Source organism: Phasianus colchicus, chromosome 3, assembly GCF_987193195.1.
Source record: "Phasianus colchicus chromosome 3, bPhaCol1.hap1.1, whole genome shotgun sequence".
Classification (NCBI taxonomy): domain Eukaryota; kingdom Metazoa; phylum Chordata; class Aves; order Galliformes; family Phasianidae; genus Phasianus; species Phasianus colchicus.
In genome coordinates, this window is record NC_143438.1 from 35,942,872 (window position 1) to 35,970,644 (window position 27,773).

Consider the following 27,773-nt stretch of genomic DNA (forward strand, 5'->3'; position numbering starts at 1 on the left):
ATGGGTTCATCTCTGTTACCATTTATACTGTAGCTCTCCAGTGGTTTGGGCCTTTGTGGTAGAACAAACTCTCTCAGATCCCTTTAAATCTTCCTTATACTTTTCTAAAACAATATTTTGCACATTTCATGGTGGGCAGCTGTCACCTTCTCCAAATTGCTCTGATCTGGTCTTGACTGGTATGTCTAAAACACAAAAGGTGTTTAATTTAAAAAAAAAAAAAAAAAAGGGCTGTATTCTTCTCTCATTCTTCTCTCATCTCTACACTACCTACTCTATCTATTATGTGAGGTTAGTGCTTCAAATTGCCCTCTTAGTGATACTTTAATTTCTCATCCACATAATGCCACTGTGCCAGCCTGTGTGGCCTTAGGTCGTGGCTATATCCTGCAGCATTTCACCACTCATCCCTCTTACTACTTTGTTATCTAAAAGTTAAATTTGAACAACCCCTGGGTTATGATTCCTTTCCTGTTCTCTCCAGGTGTTGACTCACTTCCTATCCAGCCCATGGGGCAGCTCACAGCAACACAATCTCAGCTTTAAGGAATGAGCACAATAACCCCATATTTCTCACAAGCAAAACGTCTGTGTTCTGGAATCAGTGAAAGGCTCAACAGTGATGAAAACAGTATTTCCTTCCCCTTATGCTGTGTGAGGGTAATACTAAAGGAATCTGTAGAAGTAATGCTGCACCAGCCAACAATTACCTCACATATTGTGAATTCTTGTAGAGTTTTTTTTTTTTTTTTTTTTTTTTTAATTTCCTGGTTAATTTTGAAGTAATCTGGAGCTTTTTTCCAAAGTGCAGAAGCCTGTCCCTTAATTAGTCCCCTTTAGTCCTAGAGACTTCCATGTTTCTCCAATTTCTAAATTTTTTGAACATGTCATCATGGTGCTTTTGTAGCACCATGAGGCATTCAATCTCTGCCAGCCCCTGCTAGAGACTTGGTGCTTACCCAGGGTCTGCCACAAGTAGGACAATATGTGCCATTTTAGCAGTACTGCTGGTTTCAAACTCCTCATGTCAGAGACAGCTGCAAATCAGATCACTGAAAACATAGTCTTTGTCCATGCAAAATCTGTTCTGAGTTGGGACAGGCAGCGAGAGCAGCATTAGCTATTCCCTTTGGGTGTTCTTTTGTTAGGAAAGGGCACGCTGGTGTTCTATCTCGAAATTCCCTAAATGTATGGGAACTGCTGAATCATAGCCTGAACCTCTGATTGACCACCTGAGGCCAGCAATGGGTCAGCCACAGGAGCACAGGTGAAGGCAATTCAGCTGTGCTACCAGAAGGGGTGGAGCCTGGCTCCACCTCTCCTAGACCCATTTAAGAGCTGACTACCAGCTGGGAGGGATCTCTTTTGGGGGTTGCTCCTCCTGGAGTCTTCTCAGAGAGCCCAGGACAAGGGTAAGCTTTCTATCCATTCTTCTTTAGTGTGATAAGCTGTTTAGCCTAATGTTTAGCCTAACTTTCTTGTATATTTCTTAATTATGATATCTATGTATTCATTGATTTTTCACTAAGGCAATTGAAATCTTCCCCAGATGGGCTTCCAGAGAGGTTTTCTGTGAAAGCTTTACTTCGTCATTACATCTGATGTGAGTCTTAACTAGCAAGAGTAGTTTCTCTCACTGGTTGTGTCAAATGTCTACATACACCTCTCAGATGAAATTGTAATCCAGCAGGGAAATAAGAACCAGTGATATTCAGAGGACTAACTTCTCTTCATCTGCTGCAGTCTAACACACAGTGCCACCAAGACTGTGCTTGTTTGAGGTCAGATCAGGGATGAAGGCTATCTGTAGTTGAGGTTAAGGATGACACAGGGGATGTGATGTGTGGGAAGATAGAAGCATTATGGGACACATGAAGCCATTTTGCAATCTTTTCTAACTGAAGGCATACACCTTCCATTCGAACTGTAGACTGTAGCGCATCTGGCTTCCTTATTGAAAACACTTAGATATTTTATAGTGAAGAATATGATGTTTTCTTGCTTGCGCTCTCTCCTCATCTATTATATTTCTGGGTTTTATTATTGGCCCATTTCATGTTTATCTGTTAATTGTGATTTAAAAAAAACACTATATTCTGCCAGATTCAAGGTGCTCTTTACAATATCCTCTCTATTATCAGCTTGGAACAGTCTTATGGAGATAGAAATACATTCAAATTGAATTAATATTGTAATATGGCCATACCTGACTCATAGGGAGAGGAAGGAAGGAGTCAACTTTCAGAAAATCCTATCTTTTAGAAAGCTGAGAAAGATGAAAGATGCTTTAGTTCACTCAGACTAGGAAAACCTTTGAGGACCCACACCAGTGAAGTGATGGCTTTGAGCAAGAAGCCTACTGGCTTTTATCATATAAAAGTGATTAAAAGCCATTTTAGTCAGTGTATCAATACTACAGTGAACCAAGGATTACTTTTAATTGCATTCAATAATGTAAATTTTTAGAAGAACTTAGAATGGCAGAGATCTCTGTATGTCATCTTGCCCAAAGCAGGACAGGCTTTGAGGTTGCTCAGGACCTTCCATCGGTAAGTTCTGACTGTCTCAGAAATGTAGATAATTAATTAGTTAAATGTATTATACACAGGTAAATGAGAATTATATAGAATTTTCTTTAAAAAAAAAAATCTTGTCTGACTATAATAGGTCTCTTGTCTTAACTGCAGCCTACAAAAAATAATCTGCATAGTTAGGATGAATGATTGATATGCATGATAACAATACCCTCAGAAAAATGTAAAACTAGCTAGGTATCAGCTCAATGAAAATGAATTAGGTTCTTGTGGTGAGCATAAAATAAAAATAAGAGATCTGCTCTGGCCTTCCAGCCTAAAGGTCTTGATATTAATACTAATATATTTTACCAAGGGATGCCCTGAAGAACATAATATTCAAGTTGTGAAAAGCTATAGGATAGATAAAGTATTTTGTGTGCATGTTGTGATACTACTTTTTCTGGTAGTAAAATTGTTAAAAATAAGTAAAGAAATTGAGTTGATGCGTCTGTTATGTCATGAAAGACACAGAGGAAATTCAGCATCAAAGATTCAGCTGAAGTTGAGTCACTGATATCAATTTAAACTAACACTAGAAATATATGTGTTTTTCTCTAAGCATAGTGACTAAATATATTTAGATAATAAATGCAGGATTAAAAGCCTTGGAAATGGGTATATTCAGAATCCCATACTACGTGAATACACAAGCTTTGGAATTCTTAAAAACTCCCTCAGAAATTTTAGTAGTGATAATATTCAGCAGGTATACTTGGAGAAATAGAAATGATGGTTAAGTACCTGAAAAGAATCTTTACCTCATACACTGAAATGTGCCCAGTATTTTAAAAATGTCTATTTATATGCACATAATTTGATGTCTATGCATGAGAATCAGAGAATAGGTACATTTGTTTTGTGGTACAATATGTCAAGGATGCATTCAGAAGTGATTTCTTTCTTTCCTTCACTAAGGGTTTATACTGCAGTTGTGTCTAATGTATTGTGAGTTACTATTTAACAATCACTGCCAATACCCTTTCATTGATTCTGCTTTAGCTAGTGCAATCAGCTGTTGTTGCTTTTGCTGCTCCCATGGATATTATAAAGACCTTTGTCTGTTTTAGATATCTAAGTGGTGGGGAAATGTGTGGTTTGTTTTTTTTTTTTTCAGCAATTATTGAGATTTGTTTCTGCACATATATAGCATTTGGCCTCACAGAATTTCTTCCTTTGCTAGTCAAGACATTGCTTACAAATACAGAAAAATTTAATGAGAACAGAATAACTTAGATTTTCCTGCCGCAGAATAAATGTTCTCTAATATGTTTTCATGTTTTTGTAAGGCTGCAAAAATAAAGGTGAAGATAATTCCTGTTGGCTCATTTTCTATTTATTTTTCAGTCAGGAAAGATTCCCTCCACTCTTGAACTGGACTACAGAGTCAGGTCAGCCTCTCTTATAGTATTCCTTGCACATACTTACGAAACCAGGCATTCATATGATGCAAAACAAGTGCTCAGAACTTGAGGAGGTGCAAGCACAGGATCATAAAACATTAGAATTTTGAGCTAAAAAAGGAAAAAACTGCCACCGAGCATGATGCATTTCTGCCCATGCTGTTGTTTACTTTTTTTTTTTTCCCCCAGAAAAAGCAGGAAGTTCCACAAACATACACTTTTTTTTTTACCTGGTAGAATGTGGAGGCTGACAACATATTTCTGCATCAGGATGTTTATTTGCATGCCTTCTTTCATATCTTCCTCCATGACAAGACATGAGTTTTTGATTGTTTCCTACTGTACTGTCTGTCCTAGTGATTCTCTCATAGTAATGATTACATGAGAGGTGCAATTTGCTCTTCTCAACTGCACCTGCTTCAACCACCTGCCTTAGAATATTTTAAACTAACCATTAGTTTCTGAGGTATATTAATAGCTTTTGTAGGGTTACATTTACTGGCTTTCTTAGATATTGGAAGAAGTTGTCCATGTATACAGGGACTTTTTTCCCTTCTAAATATTTTTGGGAGGGTCACAACATAGATCTTGTAGCAATTGCTCTGAGTATTTCACAAAAAAATGTGATGGAATCTCAGAAGAAAAGAGGGAAGAAAATTTGAAATAGAGAACTGATAGTGTTTCATCTCTTTTGGTGAGATTATGAGTACTTAAAAAATAAACAAAGCAAATAAAATGAAAAGTAAAAAAAAAAAAAAAAAAAAAGGCCTGAGGTTCCATAGGCCAGTCCTTCTGTTATGCAATCAATGGCAAGACTCCCAATGTGTTCAGTGAAAGGGAATGAAACACAAATTCAGAGAACTTACATGGTTTGATTTGCCCTTGCCTATTAGTTGTGGAGGAATCTTCCTACAGTAATGCCCACACCATCTTTCAAGGCTGGTTGTGAGCAGTGCAGACTGTGAGCCTCTCCACAAGGCTTTGGGCACATTGCCAACAGAGTACCTGAGTGAGCTTGTTGGGATAATGTGACACCAAACTGGTCAGGATGCCTGTTCTTCACCCACCTGGTCAGTAGTGCTGTGGATGAGTGATGCATTTAAAGCCAAGTGTGCTTGGCTACTCTCTTGCTCATGATATGCCACAGCTTTTCCAGTTCTTGTGTGCGTGTATTTTTCTCCTCTTTTTGTTGCTGGTCAGCAAAAGGGTTATCAGAAGGTCTGCTGGGGGTATCTTCTAACAGAAGGGATCAGTAAGTTTTCCAGGCCTGAAACTGGTCATATTTAATCATTGTATTTTTTGTTCTAGGCTGATCCTTCAGATTAGAAAAATAAGCTTTTTACAACATTTGTATACAATCTGGTTGTTTTGTTTGCTTATTTGTTTTTAAATTTCAGGCAGAGAGGATCACCAGTATTTTGTTCTCACTGGGGATTTTTGACAATATCTGTCACAATCCCTTCTCTTGTTTAGAAGCAATGCAAACACAGAAAGGGCAAGTAAATGTGGTTTGTCCCATCTGACAGTAAACTCTACAGGCAAATAACAGTGGCAAAGTGTGAATGAGTGAGTCCAGCAATGTGTCTCTGAATTCAGTGAGATCTGCTTGGGTGGAGGTTTCAAACACTTTTTCCTGTTAGTTTATTTAGTTTTTTTTTCTGATGACGAAGATCTCAGCAACATGCTCAGCTCTCTCTCTTGGTGCTGGCGATTTCAGTGCCTATTTCAGGCTCTAGCATGATAACGTCACTTCTGTATGGTTCCAGGAGAGCTGAAGTAAACACTCCCATGCAGTGCTCTGAGAGCCCACATACAGTGGCTCATGCTCATTCTGCCAACAGAGCTGTTTCATCCCAGACACTATATTGTCTGCATAAATAAACTGCTACAGGAATTCATACACCAGCCATTCGTCAGAGATTTTATTTCTATTTTTGCAGCTTGCAGTAATTATTTCCTCATAGGGAAGCTAATTCTGCTTATATGGACTTTTCTTAAGATGGAGCATCTTTTCTGTACTTTTCTTATGCTTTTTATAAAGAAAGATTATTCATCTCTAAATTTATAGCATCTAGACATGTTCCCACTTGTAGCACCCAGACAGATATTCACTTAGTTCTTCTCAATAACCATTTTAAAAACCACAACCTGCTAATAATTTCTTTTTGAAAATTACAGGATTTTTTTGTCATCATCCATAGGAACAGCTTTCTGATGTAATGGCATTACAAACTGCCATTTTTTCTTGCTACAATAAAGGCACTTATTTAGATTTGTTTACTCTTATGTAAATCCTACTATTACCATGTTGTTACTCAGAGAAGCTGTGGTGCCTCATCCCTGGAGGTGCTCAAAGCCAGGTTGGATGGGGCCCTGGGCAGCTGAGCTGGTGGGGAGCAGCCCTGCCCATGGCATGGGGTGGGACTGGGTGGGCTTTAAGGTCCTTTCCAACCCAAGCCATTCTGTGGTTGTGTTTTGACCAAAATCTAATAAATTTGTGTAGAATAAAGTATGAATTTAATATGCAGAACTTATAGATAGCTTCTAACCTAAATAGATACAAATGTAAAACTCGCATTATAAGGCTTCTTTTGCAGTCAAACTTCATGAGACAAATCAGTGCTGGTAACTTTTTGAAGCTAAGTTGTCTGTTTGTCATAGAGAAACTAATGCTGCAAAACTTTCAGGTTCTTTTTCTCTGTGAAGAAGGTGAACTTGAAAGCTTTGAACTAAAGAGGGAAAGTGCTGAGGTCTCTTCCTGTGCACTGCAATCTTCTAGCTCACTGTTCTGGAGAAAGGTGTAAACGATTACTAGCAGTACATATGGGAGTGTAAAGGCTTGTGACGGTGGAGGAAAAAAGAGAAGGCAGGTTTTTGTTGCATCAGTCTGACCAAGTCTAAGTCTGTCCTCTGATTTAACTGCTTGGACTATGTATAAGGTGTGGCAGAGGTCCCTGTGTTGGCTCAGCCCAGAGCAGAGGAGCTGAGGGAAGGCTTCATGGCAGCTGCAGCTCCTCACAGGGAGTGGAGGGGCAGTGTTGAATTCTATTACCCTGTGGCAGCATGGAGCTGGGCCAAGGCAGAGTCAAACATGCAAACTCCTGCAAAGCTGCCCTCAGAGTATGGTGAGAGCTGGGCTGTTCCTCGGGGGAAGAGGATATGGCAGCTAGGGGGTGATTGGAGCACACAGGGCTCACTGAGAATGAGCAGTGACTTCATGGAACAGGAACAGTCCAAAGCAGGGCACCTTGATGACTATGGCAGGTTCTGTAAAGTCTACTAATCATTTGGCAAAAGCAAGTCAACAAGTTAGATCTGATGTTAGTGCAGGAAGGTCAGGATCAGGGACAGCCAACAAATGCCTACCAATCATAGAATCATTTGAGTTGGAAGGCGCTGTTAAAGGTCATCTAGCTTAACTCCCCTGTGGTGAAGAGGGACACCTACAGCTACATCAGGTTGCTCAGAGCCCTGTACAGCCTGACCTTGAGTGTCATAGAATGGCCTGGGCTGAAAAGGACCACGATGATCATCTAGTTTCAACCCCCTGCTGTTTGCAGGGTCACCAACTACCAGACCAGGCTGCCCAGAGCCACATCCAGCCTGGCCTTGAATGCCTCCAGGAATGGGGCATCCACACCGTCCTTGGGCAACCTGTTCCAGTGTGTCACCGCCCTCTGTGTGAAAAACTTCCTCTTAATACCTAACCTAAATCTCCCCTGTCTCAGTTTAAAGCCATTCCCCCTTGTCCTATTGATATCCATTCTCATAAGCAGTCATTTCCCCTTCTATTAATATGTTCCCTTCAAGTATTGGAAGGCCACAATGAGGTCTCCCTAGAGTCTTCTCCAGGCTAAACGAGCCCAGTTCCCTCAACTTTTCTTCATAGGAGAGGTGCTCCAGCCCTCTGATCATCTTGTGGTCTTCCTCTGGATCCATTCTAAGAGCTCCAAATCTTTCTTGTTCTGCGGGCCCAGACCTGGACACAGAGTGTCTCCAGGGATGGGGCATCCACCACCTCTCTGTGCAACCTCTGCCAGTGCTTCACTACCAAAATAAACATTTTTCTTACATCCAGTCTAAATTTCCACTCTTTTAGTTTGAAACCGTTTGACATTGTTCTATCCTATATGTGGTCTATTAGATTATATATTTTTGGACATGCTTGGGATCACTTTCTGCTGAAGATGCTGACCACCTGTTTCTTAGCGGTGAGGTTGTTTCTTACGCTGAATTCCTGCTTTGCCAGATTCATTTTTCAGGTCAACACACTTCAGTTGCCATAGTTAAATCTCATGGTTTTTTAAGCCTGTCTCCTGATTTTTGGAGTCTGACTCATGGTTTCTGTGCAAAACTTCAGCTTGGCAAATGCTGAAAGCAGTGGGAGTATTTGCAGCTTGAAGGCACTGTTCAGTGAGAGGAAGGGTGGAGGAATCTGCCCCTCAGCAATTAGTAGAACTGCTTTCTACGAAAGGACGTGTCATTTGGTAGGTTATTTTAGCATGCTGTACAGATGCAGATTATTTTTTAGAATTTTTAATTGGTGATACCATAGCAACTTTATACAATAAAAAACAGTCCAGGCCAGATTGTGCCTGACAACCAACCGCCTGTTTGGGGGTGGCATAAAGCTGTACTGACCTAGGAGGACTTTGAGAAGCTCTGGATGCTCTGTGTCTTGATGTGCGAGCCTGTCAAACAGGTACAAGTGTTGTGCAAGTTCATGGTCCCACAGCTAGAGGGGACAGACCTATTGCCTTGCTTCCCCTACTGACCTGCATCCTGTAGGATTGGTTAGGACATTGCAGCTAACGTTCTGAGATGCCAGAAAATGACTGTGATTTCAGTGTTGTGTTAGGTTTTTTGCCCCAGTGCAACAGTGATGGGAGAATGCCTGAAGAAGCAGTGCACGGTAGAATATGTAAGAGATTGCTTTGTTTCTAGGCCTATTAATACTGCAGCACTCTAGTTTCTGTTCAGTCATCTGTGAGAACTAGGTTCTTTGTATCCATCTTAAACACTGGCTTCCCTTTGGAGGACAAAAAGAAAACCAAAAAACAGATGGGACATGTTCAGTTCTGGCCTAATTTCCCTTGGTATCAGTCTAGCAATGAATGGTATTCTTCAACTACAGAGGTCCTGTGGTGTTCTCTTCTTAGCTCTAGGACTGTTTTCCATTTTTGAAAATCCCTTCATGTGCAGGTAAAAGACAGAGAAGTGTCCAGATGATGAAGAGATAAAGAAGCCATGTTCAATTTTGTGATTTCATGCGTGAAGATTCTGCCTTTCTTTTACGTCTAAAACTGGTGTTTGTGTGTGACTATGAGATGTTTTGAAGTCATTGACAGAAATGAAAATGAGCAGTACTTGACTGGCTGAATAGGCTAGGAACCACCATGCATAGAATAAATATCTGAGGTAGCCTGAGTGGAGGCAGTAGGTGAGAATGGAGGAGTTTGGTTAAAAGATGGAGTATAGATGGATTGCAATGGTGTTGTGGTTCCCAGACCACCTAGGGAAGATGAAGAGGGATAGTAACTTTTGGACTCATTGAGAAACAAAGTGATGTTTAAAAAAAAAAAAACAAAAAACCTTTCAGAAGTGTTGAGGAGAGGCTTTTAGAAGAAAGTAATACGTGTTCCTTCCACTGTGACATGTAGTTAGCAGAGGAGAGGCTCGAGGTAATGTTGTGTATGTACTGTTTTTGTGGACACATTACAGCAAGGACAGTCTTCTAGTGAGTTTAGCCTTTTCCTGGAGACAAAATTCAACATTAATTGCACCTCATGTGAGGTGAGTGATGATTCTAGGAAAGAAAGATAATTATTAGAGAGAGATTTTACAAACTGTGCTGAGTTTGAAAGGAAAAACTAAGACTGATGCAGCTAGCTGAGACGTGAGGGAAGTATCTAACACACAAATTTTCCCTTTCTGCATGAAACTAGAAAGGAAGGCACAGAAAGAAGGTAGTTGCCTTGATAATATTAGACTTTCTTCTGTGAGGGGCCCAGTACTACTCTGTTGTACACAAACAGGTGTGTGGGAAAGGAGCATGGAGGAAGAGAAAGTCCAGCACTCGAGAACTGTCTGCTTCATTCCCAATGTAAACTCATGAAAAAGCTATAGAGAACATCACAGTGCTAAGTACTCATGTTCAAACATTTTCCCACCCTTGTGTGTAGCCTTGTGTCCCTGGTGATTCCCTAGAGATGTACGCAAATCAGCTTTGAAAATACACCATAAGAGGAATGTTGCTGAGTATCCCTTTATTCAAACTACTTCCCATGGGATTTTCGATGGCAGAAGGCCACCCAACTGTGGGAAATTAAGCATTCTTGAAGATATGAGCACAGTTTATCATGAGCTAATGCTAACACAGTAGAAAAACACCTGAAAATACCCCTAGGGGTCTTTTGATAATGTTTTTAATGGACTTTTCTTTGAAGATGGAAGAATATGCTGCATCTGTGCAATATGTTATGATTCATCTACAAGAATTTAGCGTTACTTACCAATTTAAACTTAAAGAAATTCAGGAAAGACAAGCTGGATGTATATTTCATAGTTTCTGTTGACTATGAAAACAAAGTTCTGCATTTTGCGTAGTGGTCTATGAATCATAGAAGTGCTTATTTTTTAATTAAGGAGATATTAAATACTGGTGCCCCTTCAGCCAACGATATCCCTTCTGCCAGTGTGGTTAATGTTACTTCAATTAACTTCAGTTTCATTGCTGATGGAGTGTTACATTTTAAAGATATGGTGGAGATCACTGATTTTTCAGAATACGCTCATAATAATAAGCTTTTTTCTCTCAACACCAAATTGCTTTTAATGAGAAGCAACATACGAAATACCTATAATTAAGACAAAGCTTACTTATCTTCTGGATAGCACTATGCTCTCCAAAACCCTTATCTGCCTTATTAAATTGTAGATAACTGTTCCCCTTTCCAAGTAATGTTAGTTTGGTTGAAAACTTCATATGTGAAAATGACAACAAATTCTCATTTTCTTAAGGAAAGATGTTACTTCACCTTTCGTAAACATTAATTAAACAACTCAGCTTACGTCAGTACCAAGATTTGTTTCAGCAGTGCAACTTGTTATTGTAAGATTAGTTCTGACACATTCCTTCCAGCACAGCAAGCAGTGGGATCCTGTGCAGTACTGGGAAGAAGTCATCTCTCTGGAGACTGCCACTAGCTATCCAATAGGAAGGAAGACTGCTTTCTTTAACAAGATTAAAAACTCTCTGCTGTCATACGCCCTAACTGAATCATCTCAAACTGTAAGTCTCACCATGCAGAAGGAACGAACATATCACTCAGCGCCCAATCTTTCCTCTGCAACACTGTTAGGCCATTTGTATCGAAACGTCTGCAAATCTACATACATAACATCTATATCTGCATCTGGTGTGTGGCCATGAGGCTGGCTTAAGGATCTTTCTCCAATCTGGTCATGGATCATTCACAGCTGCAATAATTGGCAGTGATTTCTTGACTGCAAGAACATCAAATGAACTTTGTTCCTTTGAGCAATTACTTGCTGTGATAGAGATGCAAGGGTGAGAAATGACCTTATTCTGTTCAGCTGGCATGTACGTGGCTGTTTCAAGGGCATTCACTGGGCTCTGCTTACAGGGGTGCTGGTAGTGGTGTCAATGTCTGAATGTGACCATTTGAGTTAGCTATCATTATTTCAATGCCCAACAGAAAACTAAGTAGAAAAGATGAGCAGAACAGATAAAAATACACTTCAAACTAAGCACATGTAGTTTCAGCAAACAAAATGAGAATGCAGGAAGTAATGCCACCTCATTTACTTTGCAGAATCCTTTTCATAGTTGTTGTCCAACTCCAACAAAATCTCCAACATAGAGATTTTTTATCAACATGCAAACACTGGTATTTTAAGAGCTCTGTAAAACATGAGATCTTCTTAGGAGAGGTCACCCTCAAAAGAATTGTTTTAATTGTTCAGTTTCACAGGATTTCTGCTACAGCACCTTTTGGATGCTACTGGATTTTATTGAGAGTGCTTGTGAAGGTGTACACTATGATGCCAGGACGATATGGATAGTCCTGCATATAGATATGCAGTACAGAGACTGCTTGCACAGCTGTGCACTGCAAGCCACTATTTTACCATATTTCACAACATGTTAAAACCCAGATTTTCAAGCTGTATAAGCACTTGTGTGTCCAGTTGGCATATGCAGTAGCTGTCAGTGTGTGAGCAATTGTAATAGAATGTAAATGTAAGGGAGGGAATACAAACCTAATGGATCGTTTGTCTGTATGCCTAAAGTGATTCAATTGAGTAGGGATCTCACACTAAACTGGATTTTAATCATATTGCAGTTCTGAAAACAAGTCCGGCCTGAAGACTTGAATCCTCACAAGAACTGAGGCATACACTGACTTTACTGCCTATACTACATATTGTTCTCTCTCTCTTTCTCTCTCTTTTTTTTTTCTGCTTGCATCAGACTATAACATGCTAGATAGTACCTTTAGATCATATAATTTTGAGATAAATGCTACTTGGAAGTGCGTGCATCAAAGCAGATACTGTCTTTGGTCATTTTTTCTGAATTCATCTTAGAAAAAGCAAAGAGCATGAATTGCCAAGATGTATGTCTTCCAGGCATATGTGATGCTGTTATGTGATATTTTGAGCATGCTAGTAAATGGAAAAGAGATACAAACATGAGAATTAACAGAACTAATTTTACTTTCTTTTTCCATCTTATACTGCACATAAATGGGAGATCAAAGCATCTCTAGAGAAAACAAAGGTATAAAGTGTGGTGATACTTCTTGGCTTTGATACACATAGAGTAGAATCACAGAATTATCTAAGTTGGAAAAGGCCTTCAAGATCACCAAGTCCAGCCTGACCTACAAAGTTCCATCACTAAACTATGCTCCTTAGTACCTTATTCACATATGTAGCAAAAACAACAGATTCGTCCAAGCAGTAACTTATTAGAAGAACTAAGTTTGCATCACTGAATGTAGGCTGATTGAGATTTGGGTTCATAGATACATGAAAGCCTTGAGATTTCTGAATGTCTCTTACTGGAGGGTGCTTCATAACAAGAGCTGATGAAGTGAGCAAAGATGTCCAATCAGTGACTTTATTGCCATCCATACAAAATGGAGGGATATAATGATTTTCCTTGCATTTTAGGAAAGGTCTAAGATATTATTGTAAAAGGCAGCTGTACAGCTTTATTTTATTTATTTTATTTTATTTCATTATTTTTTAAGATAGAGAAGCTATTTTAATTTATTTCCATTTAATTCTAAGACTGAAGCTAAGAACTCACATTGTGTTGCCACATGTGGGTAGGTAACTGGAAACAAAGGCAAGTGGGGACATGTTTGAAGTCTTTGAGGATTCTTCAGAATTTTCATTTATTTGTTTCTTTGATTTATTTACTCTGAGATCTGTAGTTTAGACAGCACATCTTTATGTGCAGAATAGCATCACAAAGATAAGGAGGGAGAGTGCTAAGAAAGGCTCTGACAAATATATCAAAGGAAAAAGGCATAAAAAAGAAGAAATTAGTTTCATTACTATATAAGAGAAAGGTGGGAAAATTAATGATGGCTCAAATTGCTGAGATTTAAGTTTGAAATTTCTTCAGTTATTTTTGAGTTGTGAGTATGTAAAATATTTGGTGTAGAACATATGGAGAAAAAAAAAAAGCTTTTATTTTCACTTGAATAATTCAAAAATCTGTTGAATTGAGAAGAGAGGGGTGAGAAAAGGAGAGAGTAGAAGAGAAAAAGCAAATTTTGCTGAGAACAAGCATGAAACATTTCAATTCAAAAGATTTCTTTCCTCTCTGTGCATGGATGTTTTAGAAGGAGTTACGGGTAACTGAGAAGAATAATATGAACTGAAATGTACCTTCACAGATAACCAGCGGCACATAGACAGAGGACACTTTGTGCATGGAAGTTCCTTAATTTAAATTAAAAAGTGTGACCTATTGTGTCCTTATGCTTAAACTAACTGCGATTTCAAATGCATAATGTACATATCGTATGGTTCTGGGGATAGTAATATCAGAATGCTTTTTAAAGTGTATACAACCATGTAGTCTGTTCACCACATAAAGGTACATAACAGGTATTTGGGCTCGTGGGTATTATTGAGAGCTGACAGAATAACTGGACTTCCACCAGAAGGAAATAATACATCTTTCCTGAAAGCAGAGATTGCTGTTAACTATTCCAGAACAGTAACTGTTAAAGCATTCAGTCTCAGAGATACTCTAATGAAGACAGAAGGTTTATATAGGCTTGGCTAGTCCCCATGGTAACAGCCTTTCTACTGGGTTACCATAGGAATCGTCAAAGCCTTTGTAAGCCTCCCTTAATAGAGCTTATACGCTTTCCAGGCAGACTGGAATATCTGCTAGAGGATACACCTCCTGTTGTTAAATATAAATATAAACAGATTTTGTTTTGGAGCAGTACACATCTCTGTTTAACTAGCTACGCTAATCTTTACATTAGAGTTATATTAAACATTGGAGTCACCTGTGATGTAGGCAAACGTGCGAGAGCTGAACAGTTTTAGGAACAAGACAGCCCGTATACGTTTGTACTTAACCCACAGGGAGCCGCACGCAGGAAGATTGCTTTGTACCACGCTTCCGACTCAGCCCAAACATTGCCGTACGCTGCTCTTTCACCTTCCTGTGGACATTGCAGAGCTTCAGTTGGCCTGAAGCTTTGGTGGACAAAAGTTACACAACAGGAAACAAACAAGAAATGGAGCCAAACGCAACAAACAAACCCCCAGCTGAATGGAACAAGGAGAAAGAAGAAGAGCTCTGTAAATCTTTCCGGTCAGTTGTTCTGAACTTCTAACTAGCGTTACCTGAAACTGTCACCTGGTTGAAGTAGCAGTTGCTTCTTGGATATCTAGTCAAGGTTCCCAGTCTTTTAACACTGATTATAGGGCTTTGTAAAAACAGAGAAATACAGTGGAGAACCCTGTGTTGTGAGGGAACTGCGTACTTTCCTACTGGTCTTGTCATTAGAGCTTCCTTTCATTGAGAAGACCTTGACACATGAAAATTTTAATATAATTCTTGTTCTGTTTAAGCTCCCAGGATTTAACACGGTGTCCTCCATACAGAGAAATGGCATTAATAAGACAACTTGTTAAGGAAATGTAGCCAAGATCTTCAGAGCTTGTTATTTTTCCAAACAAGTGCTAGCTACAAGGCTTTCTACTGTAAAACTGACAGCATCATAATGCTTTTATATTCTACTTTCCACTTGGCTAAATTTCATTATACAGTTAGGGCTTATAAATCAGTGAAGTTGAATTGAAGGCAATGGTCTTGCAGGACAGTGCTAGCAGAGAATTTGGCTCTGGAGTTCCTGTTACCAAGATACTAGCTTTTACTGATATAAAGATGTCTATGAAAAGTAGAAGGACTAGCTAGGTGTTTTGTTTGGGGTACGCGCTTCCTTGTTTTAGCAGACAAAAAAATTGAATTCTGACTGGAGAAAACAGAAGTATTGGAATTACCTGAAAATAATTTTATTTTAAAATAGGCCTGCAGTCATGAAAATTGCTGTTCATGTTGTAGTGAGATCACACAGACAGTACGGCAAGATACACATCATACATTACTCCTTTCCAGTGCTGATAAAAAGACATTCTGTTTTTCCAAGGAAAATATTTGAATAAAGCCAGAAATGTCACTGATTTCACAAATAACAGAGGTACCACTATGGAGGACGTTTTTGTCACCCCCTAGTCCAGAATAATCTCTCTAACCATCCAGGGGCTGGTTGTGAATATGTGAGGACAGCAGTCATCTAGAGGCAATATGTGAGATAGAGTTCTATTTACAGGGAAGGGTAAGAGAGAAAGAAGAAAGGCTTTGTAGAAGACTTATTAAGAAATTCTTTTGTGCGTTGATAATATAAAGGCTGCATTAACAACCTGTTGCCAGTTATGAGTTGCTCCTACACAGAAGTTGGTCCATATTTTTTGTTCCATTTTTGGAGCTGACAAAAGTCATAAAGATGGTATCTGGAGCAGCAAGAGAGATAGGATTATGTAGGATATGACAGTATGAGAGCTGTCCGATGTGCTCTCCCACTAAAATGCAGAATGCTTACTATTTTTGGAAGTCTGACTTCCCTGGCCATGCACTGTCTTGCCAGAGCAGATTGTTTCAGGACTGACTACCTGAAATGGAGATCTAAAAATACAGTAATGACTAACTCATTATATGGTTCAGCTAGTTAGGTGTCCACCAAAGCAACAATGCAGCTTTAATTTGTTCTTTGACCAAAAGCACAAAGAGGACGATGTGGCCCACATGGCATTAATAACATTCTTTAACTCACTATTATTTTACAGCCTCTGAAGGACTTTTAAAAAATGGGTGGTCTTGTAGGCTTTTTGTAAGAGTGCACTCAGTATGTAAAAATGCCCCAACTCACCCAGATCTCAAGCATTGAAACGTAATTTTGCAGAAACTGACACTAAAAATTTTGGAAGTGAGAAATCCACCCAGTTTGTGATCTGTGTTTTGAGACCTGTATGGCTGCATTTTTTCCCAAGTTTATCAGGTGGTGAAGAAACTGCTAAACTCACTGCACTACCAATGAAATAGCCAGTATGTGTGGTATGTTTTTATCTTTGCATAAGAAGATCTCTGGCCATCAGATTATATTCTTGGGCAAAACACAGCATATGAACAATTTGCCTGGCCTTTAGGGAGGAAGCACCTATTGCTTTGAAAGGAGAAGGAGAAATGCAGCAAAATGGAGAAAAGCAGGAATGTTCTATACTGTTGCCCACCTTTTCTAAGCAATCAGGCATTAGCTAGCAGCTCCTTTCCAAAGGGAAATGGAATCATTGAGGTTGGAAAAGTGACATTTGCACAGTTCTTGAATGCCTCTGGGGACAATGACTCTACCACCTCCCTGGGTAACCTGTGCCACTGCCTCACCACTCTTTCTGAGAAGAAATGTTTTCTAATATCCAACCTGAACCTTCCCTGGCAAATTATGGCTTATCTGGGCTGGAGAGAAGTACCAGGGAGGTGCCAGCTCAAGGACAGTACTATTTTTCTATTGTGTGTTGTCCTCAGTAGATAGTTCTTGCCTTATTTACCACATTTTACCATCACGTTCCCTGTGTAATGGTAGGACTTAACATTTCTTCCTTGTTCAACCTCCTCTCTCTTACTTTGGAACAACAGTGAACTGAAGTCCTGTGCTGACATCTTCTCTTCTCATCATGACCCAGTATTGTACAGAAGATCCCAGCATCTGCTGGAGTGACAGGCACCAAGATGAAATGTCTATGTGGTACAGCACTAGAGGAATTTTCTTTGCTTCTGTGTCTGCACACATCTGCTGAATGTGATTATATTTCTGCTTGGAAAAGCCTGGGCATCCATCCCTAAAGTAACAAAGAAAAGAATAACTGGAGAAATATTACATGAATATGAAGAAGGCTGAGGTGTCTCAACCATACGAGGTGCTGACAAGGAAAACCAGAGGCTTTTGAAAGAACAGAGAAATGGCATGAAAGAATTTCTGCCTGCTGTGTCATGGGCGTCTTTCTAAAAAAGCTAAAGCATTCCCATAAGAAAAGGCTCAGGGAGACATCTGCAGGTGCAAGACACAGTCCTAAGGGAACTGATTAGCATTAGATGCAGTTAAAGAAATTAGGTTGTATTTCTCTTATTGGAAGTGAAATGTTAATACCAAGTCTCAAGTAGAAAGACAGGGAATTCGCCTGCTTGTAGGCTTCAAAACTCAAGAGATTTAACAGCTGGGGAACAAGGGCAAGGCTGACTGTCAAGGCAGCAGGACTCAACTGAGAGTTGAAGGGAATGGAGGTCTGAGATCTTTTTAGTTCATTCAGTTGTGCCTGCTGAAGATATTTCAGCAACTGAACAGCCTGTAGAACAGCCCTGAGTACAAATGTGCGTAAGTCTTATGATTTTTGTGGAAACGTTCATGTGAATAAACTCACTCATACACTTGATTGGATGCATGCTTCAAATAATCATTTCTTCCTTCGGTTAATGGCTATCTATTTAAAAGTATTAATAAATTACATGCAGAAAACTCCAAGAAGATAAAATGGGTGCATGAGGTATGAGAGAAAGGGCAGTTAAGCTGCAGGGCAAGCTGTAGTAAAGAGGCAGAGTAATGTGAGTGCCAAAAGAGCTGCTGGATGGAAACGTGCCAGCACAGGCAGCAGTAGAGAATTCACCCTTTATCTACAAAGATGATCTTTCTTTCTGCTCACAGTCTGTTAACAGTCTTCAACATCACAGCACACATGAGGAAGAGAAATAATTTCAAAAGATACCATAAATTCCGAGTTGAAAGCAAGGAAGTGAATTTTAATGAGTAAAATGTATAAAAATATTAACTTTTGGCAATATAGGCATCCCTTTCAGACTGAGTGGGAAGGGAGGGATTTTAAATCATCACTGACCCCTTAAAACTGATGCCAAGATGGAGCCTAAAGAAAACAACAGAGCACTGAAAAATTATTTTGGGGAGTATTGGTTGCCACGTCCTTCTTTTGCATGTTTAGGGCAAAATTTTAAAGATATTTGGTAGAAATGATAAAGAAGACATAATCTCAAAATAATAAGCATCCAAGTCTGTCTGCAGTTACTTGTTTTCTGATTAGTTGGTCAAATAACGAGGCTCTAATGAAATGTTTTTCTCACTTCCTTCTACGCTGTAAGTATTGACTGAGTGAAGGAAATTTGAATCACAAATAATGACTTAAGGAAAACAATCTGCAGTCCCTGTCTGTAACAGACTAAGTATGTACAAACTGTACATTTTTACTGTGTACAATGGTTGGAAAATTTCTTTTCCAGAAGAGGAAAATATGACTGAGATCTATAGAAGATTGTGACATTGTTTTTTTAACTTCTTTTTTTTTTTCCTTTTTTGTCTGGTGTTGGTGATCTCTCCTCTTTTTTCCTTCTCACTGGAAATTTTAAGTGTTAATTTTCTTCCTTTTTCTATCTTAATGTGAATGCCTATTGGTGTAATAGCAAGAGGGAAGTTTAAGGGACAACAAAACAAGAACAGTGTAGGTTATTATTTGCAAATGTAATGCAAACAATTGAGGCCATTTAGCTCTCCTGTTTCAGAAAGCAGAAAAGAAGTGGTCTTCCTCTTTTGAAGAGCTTTGCAACTTTCCATAAGTGTAATATATATATACAAATAATTTTCTAGATGCATGCATTTTTTGCCCTCAGTGGATTGCCATGTATCTGACCCTGTGAGCCTAAAGAGAGGCAGCAAAATCCCCACTGAAAGCTATCCTTATAGCAATCACAAGAAGTTGTAATTACTACATGTTGTAAATGACTTTTGTAAATACTTGTTTTTCTAACATATGTAAGATCTTATTTAAATATTTTAAAGTTCTCGTGTATCCATGGATATCCTGTTAGCATTATCTGGATACTTCAGAACCTCTACTATTTCTGTCTTACGTGGCATTGTTCTCCAAACCCTCGCTCATGCACACATTCCCCACGCTTGTCTTATAAAGGATCCTGTTGTGTTTGTACAAGCTAAAAAGTATTTAAAGCTGCTACTTCTTACTTGTAATAGATTGACTATATATTGTAGTCCATGAGCATTTTGGGGTGATTCATCTAAAAGCTGCATTTGAAAAGTGAGAAATCAGAGATTATTGTGGCACCTAACATCAAATAATTCCAAGTATTCTGAGTGCAAATGATGTTTATGAGTTTGTGATTAAAATTATCATCTTCTATTTCCAGAAGCAAAGTTTAATAAAATTAATTTTGATTGGCAACTTTGCTACCATCCAGGTAGAAAAAATGAGAACAAATGGAGGAAAAAGACCTAGAGCCAAATTCTTCTAAACCAGACTAAAATACACTGATCGTGTTGTTACCATCCATCCTTAAATATAAACATTCATTTCATCATTTTCTTAGTTTTCTAGCATTAAAGAAGCACATTAAAAAGTCACTTCATTAAAAAACACTTCAACATCTGTTAGCATATGTTTTTATGTTTGAGAATATTATTCCTGAGATACAATCATAATAAAACTGCATCTCATGTAACTGCTTTTTCTGTCTTAACGGGTCTTGAATGTACAGTATTGCAACCAAACTTATTATTTATCCCTAAAATATTGTGGACTGAGTTTCCTTTATGTTTTTGTTCATTTGGTTGTGTAAAAGAGCCTTGAAAATGGCTGCAGATTTGGCAGGGGCTTACATAGACATGTCAGTTTTGATGTGTTCATAATGACTTACAGTGCCCAACATATGAATGATGAAAACCAGAAGAGAGTGGTTCATTGACTGTCATTTCCTATGCTTGTCTTTCCTCATGCAATGTGGCTGTGAAACATTTTCTTATCGACAATATTGTGTTCTGCATATTTTTTGCAGTCATTTTCTGCATATGTAAATAGAGCTACAGGGTGCAGGATTCTTCTGTTTTCAAAGCAATTCATTCAGGATGGAGTTATAAAATATAATGGAAACATAAAGGAATTAGGAAACTGTGACGATAGCAAAAGTATAAATGTATACAAGAAAAAGTGTCTTACATGATAACACCCATTACATACACACACACTTTTTGTCACCAGCCTGGTCCTTTTGAAATGGAGTTCAGACAGATAATCGTAGAAGCAGAAGTAGAAATGACTGGAGCATGTGCTGAAATGCAGGGTTGGCATAGCACCATGTAATAAATTCATAAATGCTGTTCATAATAGCTTGTTGCAATTAGATATTGGATTTAACTCTGATGACTGACATGACCAGATGACATCGGAGGAAAATAAAAGCTGTTTTTTTGATTCTCTTGTTTTCTACTTGCCTTTATATATTCAATATTAAGTCAGAAGTCTCTACCTAATAGCAGATAAGGCTGTATGCCTATTACCTGTGCGCTCCTGGATCTTGGATCTATCCGTGTGATTTCTGTATTCAGCTTATTTATGTGTAGAGGCCATTCTCAGTTCTTCCTGTCAGATCTATTGAGATCTGTGGATCTGTAGAGGCTCTTGTGCTTGAATAAACTGGTTTATTTAATGCAAAATTATACATAGCTGAGCCAAAGCAACATATGCTTTTCTTTAGCTTCCTGTTTGGGTTCAGTTGTGACTAAAGTTTTCTGCTTGTGCCAGATACAGTTCAGAATGTGTAAATGGTACACACTGCATATATGTGTCTTCAGTATCTGGGGCTCACTGATATGGTCATAGAACAATATAAGTTTCATTAACTAGAAAGCATTTATGACCTCAGGTAAGTGTTAAGTAAGTCTTCTGAAGAGTTTCACTGCAAAAATTTACCATTCAGTTTTCAATTATATACTGCAGGAACCTTCATGTCTAGGGGTAACGACAGAAATCTTTACAGAAAGTCATCCTGAGAGTAGTAGATGTTTTCTGTCCTTACAAATTCCCTGATGAGTTGGATAAATAGTAATGGAGAGCAGTAATTTCTGGTCTCTTCTCTAAATTTAATTTATCTAAAATGATTAAAATAAAAGAAATGCAGTAATTTGCAGAAGTATTTCTCCTTACAAATGCCAACATAAGATTAACAGTCGCAAATTGAGTAAATCATGATAAAACATTTGTGTGGCTTTAACGTGCCCTTGTGATTAATGCAAGCCTGGTGTGCATCAACATAGCCTTTACAGTTAACATGCATCAGTCTGGTATCACTCTTGGAAAATGTTTTTGTATGCTTTTAAAGCTCCTGGTTTAAAAACACCTCATTAACTCAATTATGTTTTTTCCACAGATTAGTTCTATTTGATGATGAAAATTCAAAATCTTCCATGTAACTGAGCAATAATATTAAATGACCAATTAAAGAACTAGATGTGACTTCTAGGTATGGTCTGGAGCAAAAACAATACACAAAAATGTTGTCTCAAGGAAAACTGGAGAAACTGTCCCTCTGAGAAACCCCTTTTGGAAATGTTTCTCTGCTTTTCCTTGTTCTACCTGTGTCATAACAATATAGTAAAGTGATTCCACCTTAAAAAGACTAATAATCTCAACGTACATTTTGTCAGCTCAAAAAGATACTTGCATGTATGATGGGTTGCCTGGGTCAGAGCAATGATTCTATGCACTTGTCATGGAAGGAGTTCAGAAATTCTGAGCAGAATGTTTCTCAGTGAGAAAATGCCAATTAAATCAGTTGTAGATGTTCTGTGGGAATGTGTCAGTATTGACTGTACTTTGTTTGTTTGTTTTTCTTTCAATCAAAGCAAAGCTTTTTGGTAACTTTTTTATAATCTTGTCATGACAGACTATTTGAGTATTTCGTTTTGGAAAAACATTTCATTCAGGACTGTGTCGGATATTATTAGCTAGGCAAAAACAACAACAAAAAACAAAAAAAAAAAATCAGAATTAAAACTTTTTATCTAAATTGACCTTTTTTTTGACCTAGATTTTTAAAAGCCCTGGGAGAAATATTTACTTTGCTTCATTTTAGAAGGGAAGAAATATGAAAACATTAGGATTTTCCAGAAAACAAAATTATACTTCTTGAGAAATATCTGACACTGCTATTATTCATTTAGAAGTGACAGTTGTAAACTTTTCAGAACAACTTAAACGTGTCATTAAACTAATGACAATTTCTTCTTGCGTTTGGAAGTGGTTTCCAGGATCAGTTGCTCCAACACCTTTGCAGAGACTGATGTGCTGCAGACTGAACTGTAACTCCTTGGATCTTCCCTCTTGCCTTTAAAATTGTGTTTGATTTCTATGAAGACAGGAGTAGTGTTTGCTTTCTTTCCATTTTCTTTGTTTCTGTGTAGTCCCTTTTGCTGTGAACAGACACAATATTTTCATGTTCATCCATTGCTTTCCCAAATGCACAAGCAACATGCTGGATTTCCTTAACATACACATAGGTGTTGTGCAAAACTGCTCAAAGCAGCAGGGAGGCAAAGAAGCAGAACATTCATAAAGGACCCTAGGAGAGTCTTGTTCTTTACTTCTCTTTTTGAGGTACAACTAGAGCTTATTTCACTTCTATTACAACTGAGCAAGACAGCCAAAGATCTATGGCTTCTTCTGTTCATCTTTAAGCCATAATGATAAAATTTCCCTGCTTTGATGGTGAAGATAAACTACAATTCTGGAAGCTCTTTTTGCCACTTCTAATCATGGATATTTCTTTAACTGAGGCTGCCAGGAGATGGAACATTTTAGAAACAGATTGACAATGGAACTAACTGTGAGAAATTTGGATATATGAGCTTCTTAGGAAAAATTTCTTCTCTGGAAGTGTCACCGTCCCTGGAGCTGTTCAAAAACTGTGTGGTTGTGGCACTGAGGGACATGGTTAGTGGGCATGGTGGTAGTGGGCTGACACTTGGACAAGATAATTTTAGTGTCTTTTTCAACCTTAATGATTCTATGTTTCTAGGATTCTGTGATACTAAAACAAACTGCCTCAAACAGACATCTGTTTTCTAGAGCAGGAATTACGCTGGACCTGTAGGCCTTTATGACCCAACTTCTTCTGGATTATCTTCTTGAATGGGTTTTAAGAATGACATCAATAAAACTGGCTTTAAATTTTATAGTGTTATAGTTTTGTCAGAACTTCATATGTAGCCACTAAACAATAGGGATATTTTATCTCTGATAAAAGATGATGAAGAAAACATAATGGAGAGTTTATTGCTTCATACTTTCACCTAAATGTTGGCTCTCAGTGTCAGCAATTTGACTAAGACTGAAGACTTTATTAGTGATACAAACAGCATGAATTGTCTTGAGGCTATAGAATAAAAGTGATTATGAGGGAACATATAAAAGGGAAGAAGTAGAACACTAAAGAAATATCTGGGTACAATTGGAAAGATAAAAGAAGGACATCAAAGACTAGCAAGGAGTTCAGTACCAGTGAGATACAATTTGATGGCAATTTTTATTTACGTGCTTGTGGGAAGATTCAGAAAGAGGCAAATAAGCAGAAAATTGAATTGTCTTTTTCTAGAGACCACCAAGCTAGATCAGAATAATAACATACCCTGGATCAACTCATCTGGTACTCAGAATCACATAGTTCTTTACCCATGAGGAAATTCTAACTATGCAGACATCTGCTGGGTAACAAACATTCAAATTCAGTTCATGAGAATGCAGTTCTACTGTTGGGAGTGGTCATGTGAGAATGACATCTAGGACCTGCATGTTGTCTCTTAAAGTTCACTCTATTAGATTATTTCAGCTCACTAGCTAAAAGATGCTTCTTTAACATCACCCCACATGCATAACCTTATTTCCTCAAGATAGTGTGAGTTTCCTGCTTATCAGGCATCTCCATGACACTCTTCTCCCCCTGATACCTTGGCAGCCTGAACCGTACACAATTCTATGTGATCAGAAAGCAGAAAACATAATATGTGAAACACAGAAGCATGTTCTCACTCTAGGGTTCCTTTCTTTCTGTACTCCTAGCAACCCCTATGGACAGGACTTAGCTGAAGCAAACCCTTTGCCATCCAGCAGTCTGAATTGTCCTTGTGAGCTCTCAGGCTCTTAAAGACAGACTGATTTTCTTGTCTCTTTCTTCTAGAGCTCAGTCTAGCCAGAAAGTGTGAAAAGTGATCATAAAAAATGGATTTGAGGAGAGCAGTTATACAGTTTGAGGAAGGGAGAAGATGGTAATGAAGAAATTATGAACTACAGACCTCAAGTAGATCTTAAGTAGAAGGTGCTCAGGAGTGAGTCAGAAAGCCTCAATGTTGACGTACAACGAGGGAAATAAAATCAAGATGCTTACTCTTAAATTCTAGTCTGAGCCCTGCTCTTTATGTTAATTAACTGATGGGGCCCACTGTCTAACAAATATATCCAGAAGGCTGAAAAGTTTAACTCAGAAAATTCCAAGAACTGGTTTAACACACAGAAGAGTTCACACCAAAATTAGTCTGCTAAAATGGAGCAAATCTGAAGAGAAAATGAATCAACTCATAAAAAAATAGCCCTACTTCAGGGTAAAACAAGGCCACTTTCGAGAAGTACAGGTCACTCTGGTTAGCAGCTGCTACTAGTATATACAAGATTAACAGGCACGAAAGTGCTGGAATCTGTCCTTAGACCTGGATTTGAAGTAGTAGCTTTAGTATCCAAGTAAATCATTTCCCTCTCTAGTTGTTAGATTCTGATCTGTTCAGGCTCAATGGTGTACCTATGTCAGACTTTTTACCCACCGTTGCAGGGTGGTTTCTGTAGCTCTATTCACATGGAGAAATTCCAGCAGTGTTTTCTTCTGGATTTAGTGTTACAGTCACAGAGAATGGCTTCAGGAAACATCTGGCCCCAGAGCTCTGTTCCACAGCTACCACGGGTGCATAACTGTTCATCTGTTATGAACACATACTCTTTATTTATAATCCTCAGAAGAATAGTCAACTAATCTAAATTAAGAAGCTTCTGTGTACTTTGTGTACTTCTTTTCCCCCAGTTTGAATGTCCAGTTATTGCTTCCCTCGGTCAAGATAGGTAAATAAGTCACAAATTTTAAAAAAGGAGAAAAAAAGATGTTTGTGGAATCCTGGTTTAACATTCCAGCGTATGTTTTTGATATACAAAGTGGTATGATTTTTGTTCAATCCAAGAGTGCCTCTTAAATATTTTAAAATACGGTTAGGCTACATTGCAGGCTCAAAGAGAAACTTTTCTGATAGGATATATCAGAAAAATAAAGTATCTTCTCCCATGTAACTAGTGATAGGACTAGGGGGAATGGCCTCAAGTTGTCCCAGTGGAGATTCAGGATATTAGGAAAATCTTCTTCTCAGAAAGAGTGGTCAGGAGCTGGAATGGGCTGCCCATGAAGGTGGTTGAGTCGTTGCCCGTGGAAGTATTCAAGAAACATTTAGATGTTGTACTAAGGAGCACAGTTTAGTGCAGAAATATTGGTGGTAGATGTATGGTTGGACTAGATGATTTTGGAGGTCTTTTTCAACCTTGATGATTCTATGATTCTATAATTCTATTCCAGCAGTCTCCTTTCTTCTAGAGGGCAGTAATATCTAATTTAATGACATAAGCATGTTCTAAAAAAGTAGTTAAAGTTATTGTATTGTTCCAATTCTCAAAACTCCACAACAGCAGAATTCTGAGCCCATCTACTCTATTAATTTTTTTTTTTTTAAAAGCTTTTTACCCTCCTTGTGAATTAAGAGAGTCTCTAATCATATTGCGAGCCTATTCTTTGGCGTCTCCCTATGCTTTTTACAATGATTGACTGTGCTTTTCCTAGTGGAGAAGGCTTGCACACCCAAGGAGCCTGCTCTCTGAGTGAGAAATGAGACAGACAACTATGGAAAGCTGAGAAATAAAGGATCCTCTAAGAGAGCTGAACCTTGTTCAGTAATTGAATTCTATTTTTTGTAAGCATGGGAGGATTCCAAGTGATGTAAATTGGGGATAATGTAAACTGGGCATAGTCAGCCCTCTCTTCAAGCAATGCTACATAGATAAATTAGTTGATACTTGTAAACATTCTCAGAAGTTACAGTGATAAGTACCATTAGTAAGCTTATAGAATCATATAAGCATGAAATGGATAGAGTAGGAAGGGACCTTAAAGATCATCTAGATTCAATTCCTTTTTATGGACAGTGACACCTTCCACTAGATCAGGAATGGGAAATTCAATCCTTAAGTGCCTTTGAGTTCCTTGTTGACTGACTGAACACCTGCTGGCTGACTTCCGAACTGAGGTAGAAATTGCCTAGAAAAAATAGTACAAAATTAATTAATTAGATATTCGGTGTTATTTAAAAGAATAATGGAACTTGGTTAAAGTTACATAAAAAATTTATTTTCAACATTTCTTAACTTCTGAACATTTTACTTTGCAAATTTATTACTATCTTAATGCAGATTTTTGCTGTTTTATTGCACCGCACAGACACTTTGGTAAAGCTTAATGTGCAGGAATTTATACTGCATTATATATGCTACCTAGCTCTTTTTCCTACTTCATTTGTACTTTTTAACAATGACAACTAACACTGCCATTTTCTTTTAGTCTTATCATGAAATTCTTTGCAACCATTTTACCCCTATGCGCAAAGATGTGCTCACTGTGAATCACCATCAATGTCTGCAAGATATATGTAAAATTCCACTAAGTTTTGCCAATATGCATGCAAAACATTGTTCCCATAAACTTTAGTGTGAATAGAAATTCGTAAGAAGTTTTCTTTTGAGAAAGAACATCGAACAATTTACAATTCAAAGATCTAATGTGTTAGAGCAAGCAAATAGAAGAGAGAGCTGAAATGATTTTTCATGAAAAAAATAGAGTAGTTTTACTTTCAGCTTTCTTTTGAACACCTGACATACACAGAGCATCTGGATTCTGCTTACTTCGTGTGCCACCTTGGTCCAGCCCTCTTTATAACTCCAGTTCACCAGAGTACTCAGGACATATAACTTTTACTGAACAAGGACACTAGCTGACTTTAATGGGGTCACTCATGGATGAGTAAAACCAAGTGTGTGCCTAAACACTGTGCTCTGGCCCACTTAGTTAATACACACAGTGCTTCATTACTATACAGCGTTTCAGTTAAATGTAAACTGAATAGCCACTGCACAAGTACATAAAGGCAAGATTGCCAGATCTCATAAATAAAATAGAGAATATAGGAAAAAAAATCTAAAATAATAGTCTGTTTGTGACAAATCCCCACCCCTCAGGAAATCTTGATGT

General features: G+C 38.3%; 1 protein-coding gene and 1 long non-coding RNA gene across 3 annotated transcripts in view; both read left to right on the forward strand.

Moving 5' to 3' along the window:
* Window positions 1–27,773, forward strand: part of LOC149918506 (uncharacterized) — a 95,577-nt gene that overhangs the window by 18,296 nt on the left and 49,508 nt on the right. The window lies entirely within an intron of this gene.
* Window positions 1,245–18,467, forward strand: LOC149918507 (uncharacterized). The gene is made up of 5 exons (XM_090137537.1): window positions 1,245–1,267; window positions 1,350–1,412; window positions 3,921–3,964; window positions 14,615–14,846; window positions 17,229–18,467. The coding sequence occupies exons 1-5, from the start codon at window positions 1,245–1,247 to the stop codon at window positions 17,308–17,310; spliced, it is 444 nt and encodes a 147-aa protein (XP_089993663.1). The 3' UTR covers window positions 17,311–18,467.

What these genes read in the sequence shown, in the direction of transcription:
- LOC149918507 (XM_090137537.1), top strand. Translation starts at nt 1,245, where the DNA reads ATGGGTCAGCCACAGGAGCACAG. An exon ending in GGTCAGCCACAGGAGCACAG is followed by an intron (nt 1,268 to 1,349) that starts GTGAAGGCAATT and finishes GCTGACTACCAG; the next exon opens with CTGGGAGGGATCTCTTTTGG. An exon ending in TCAGAGAGCCCAGGACAAGG is followed by an intron (nt 1,413 to 3,920) that starts GTAAGCTTTCTA and finishes TTTATTTTTCAG; the next exon opens with TCAGGAAAGATTCCCTCCAC.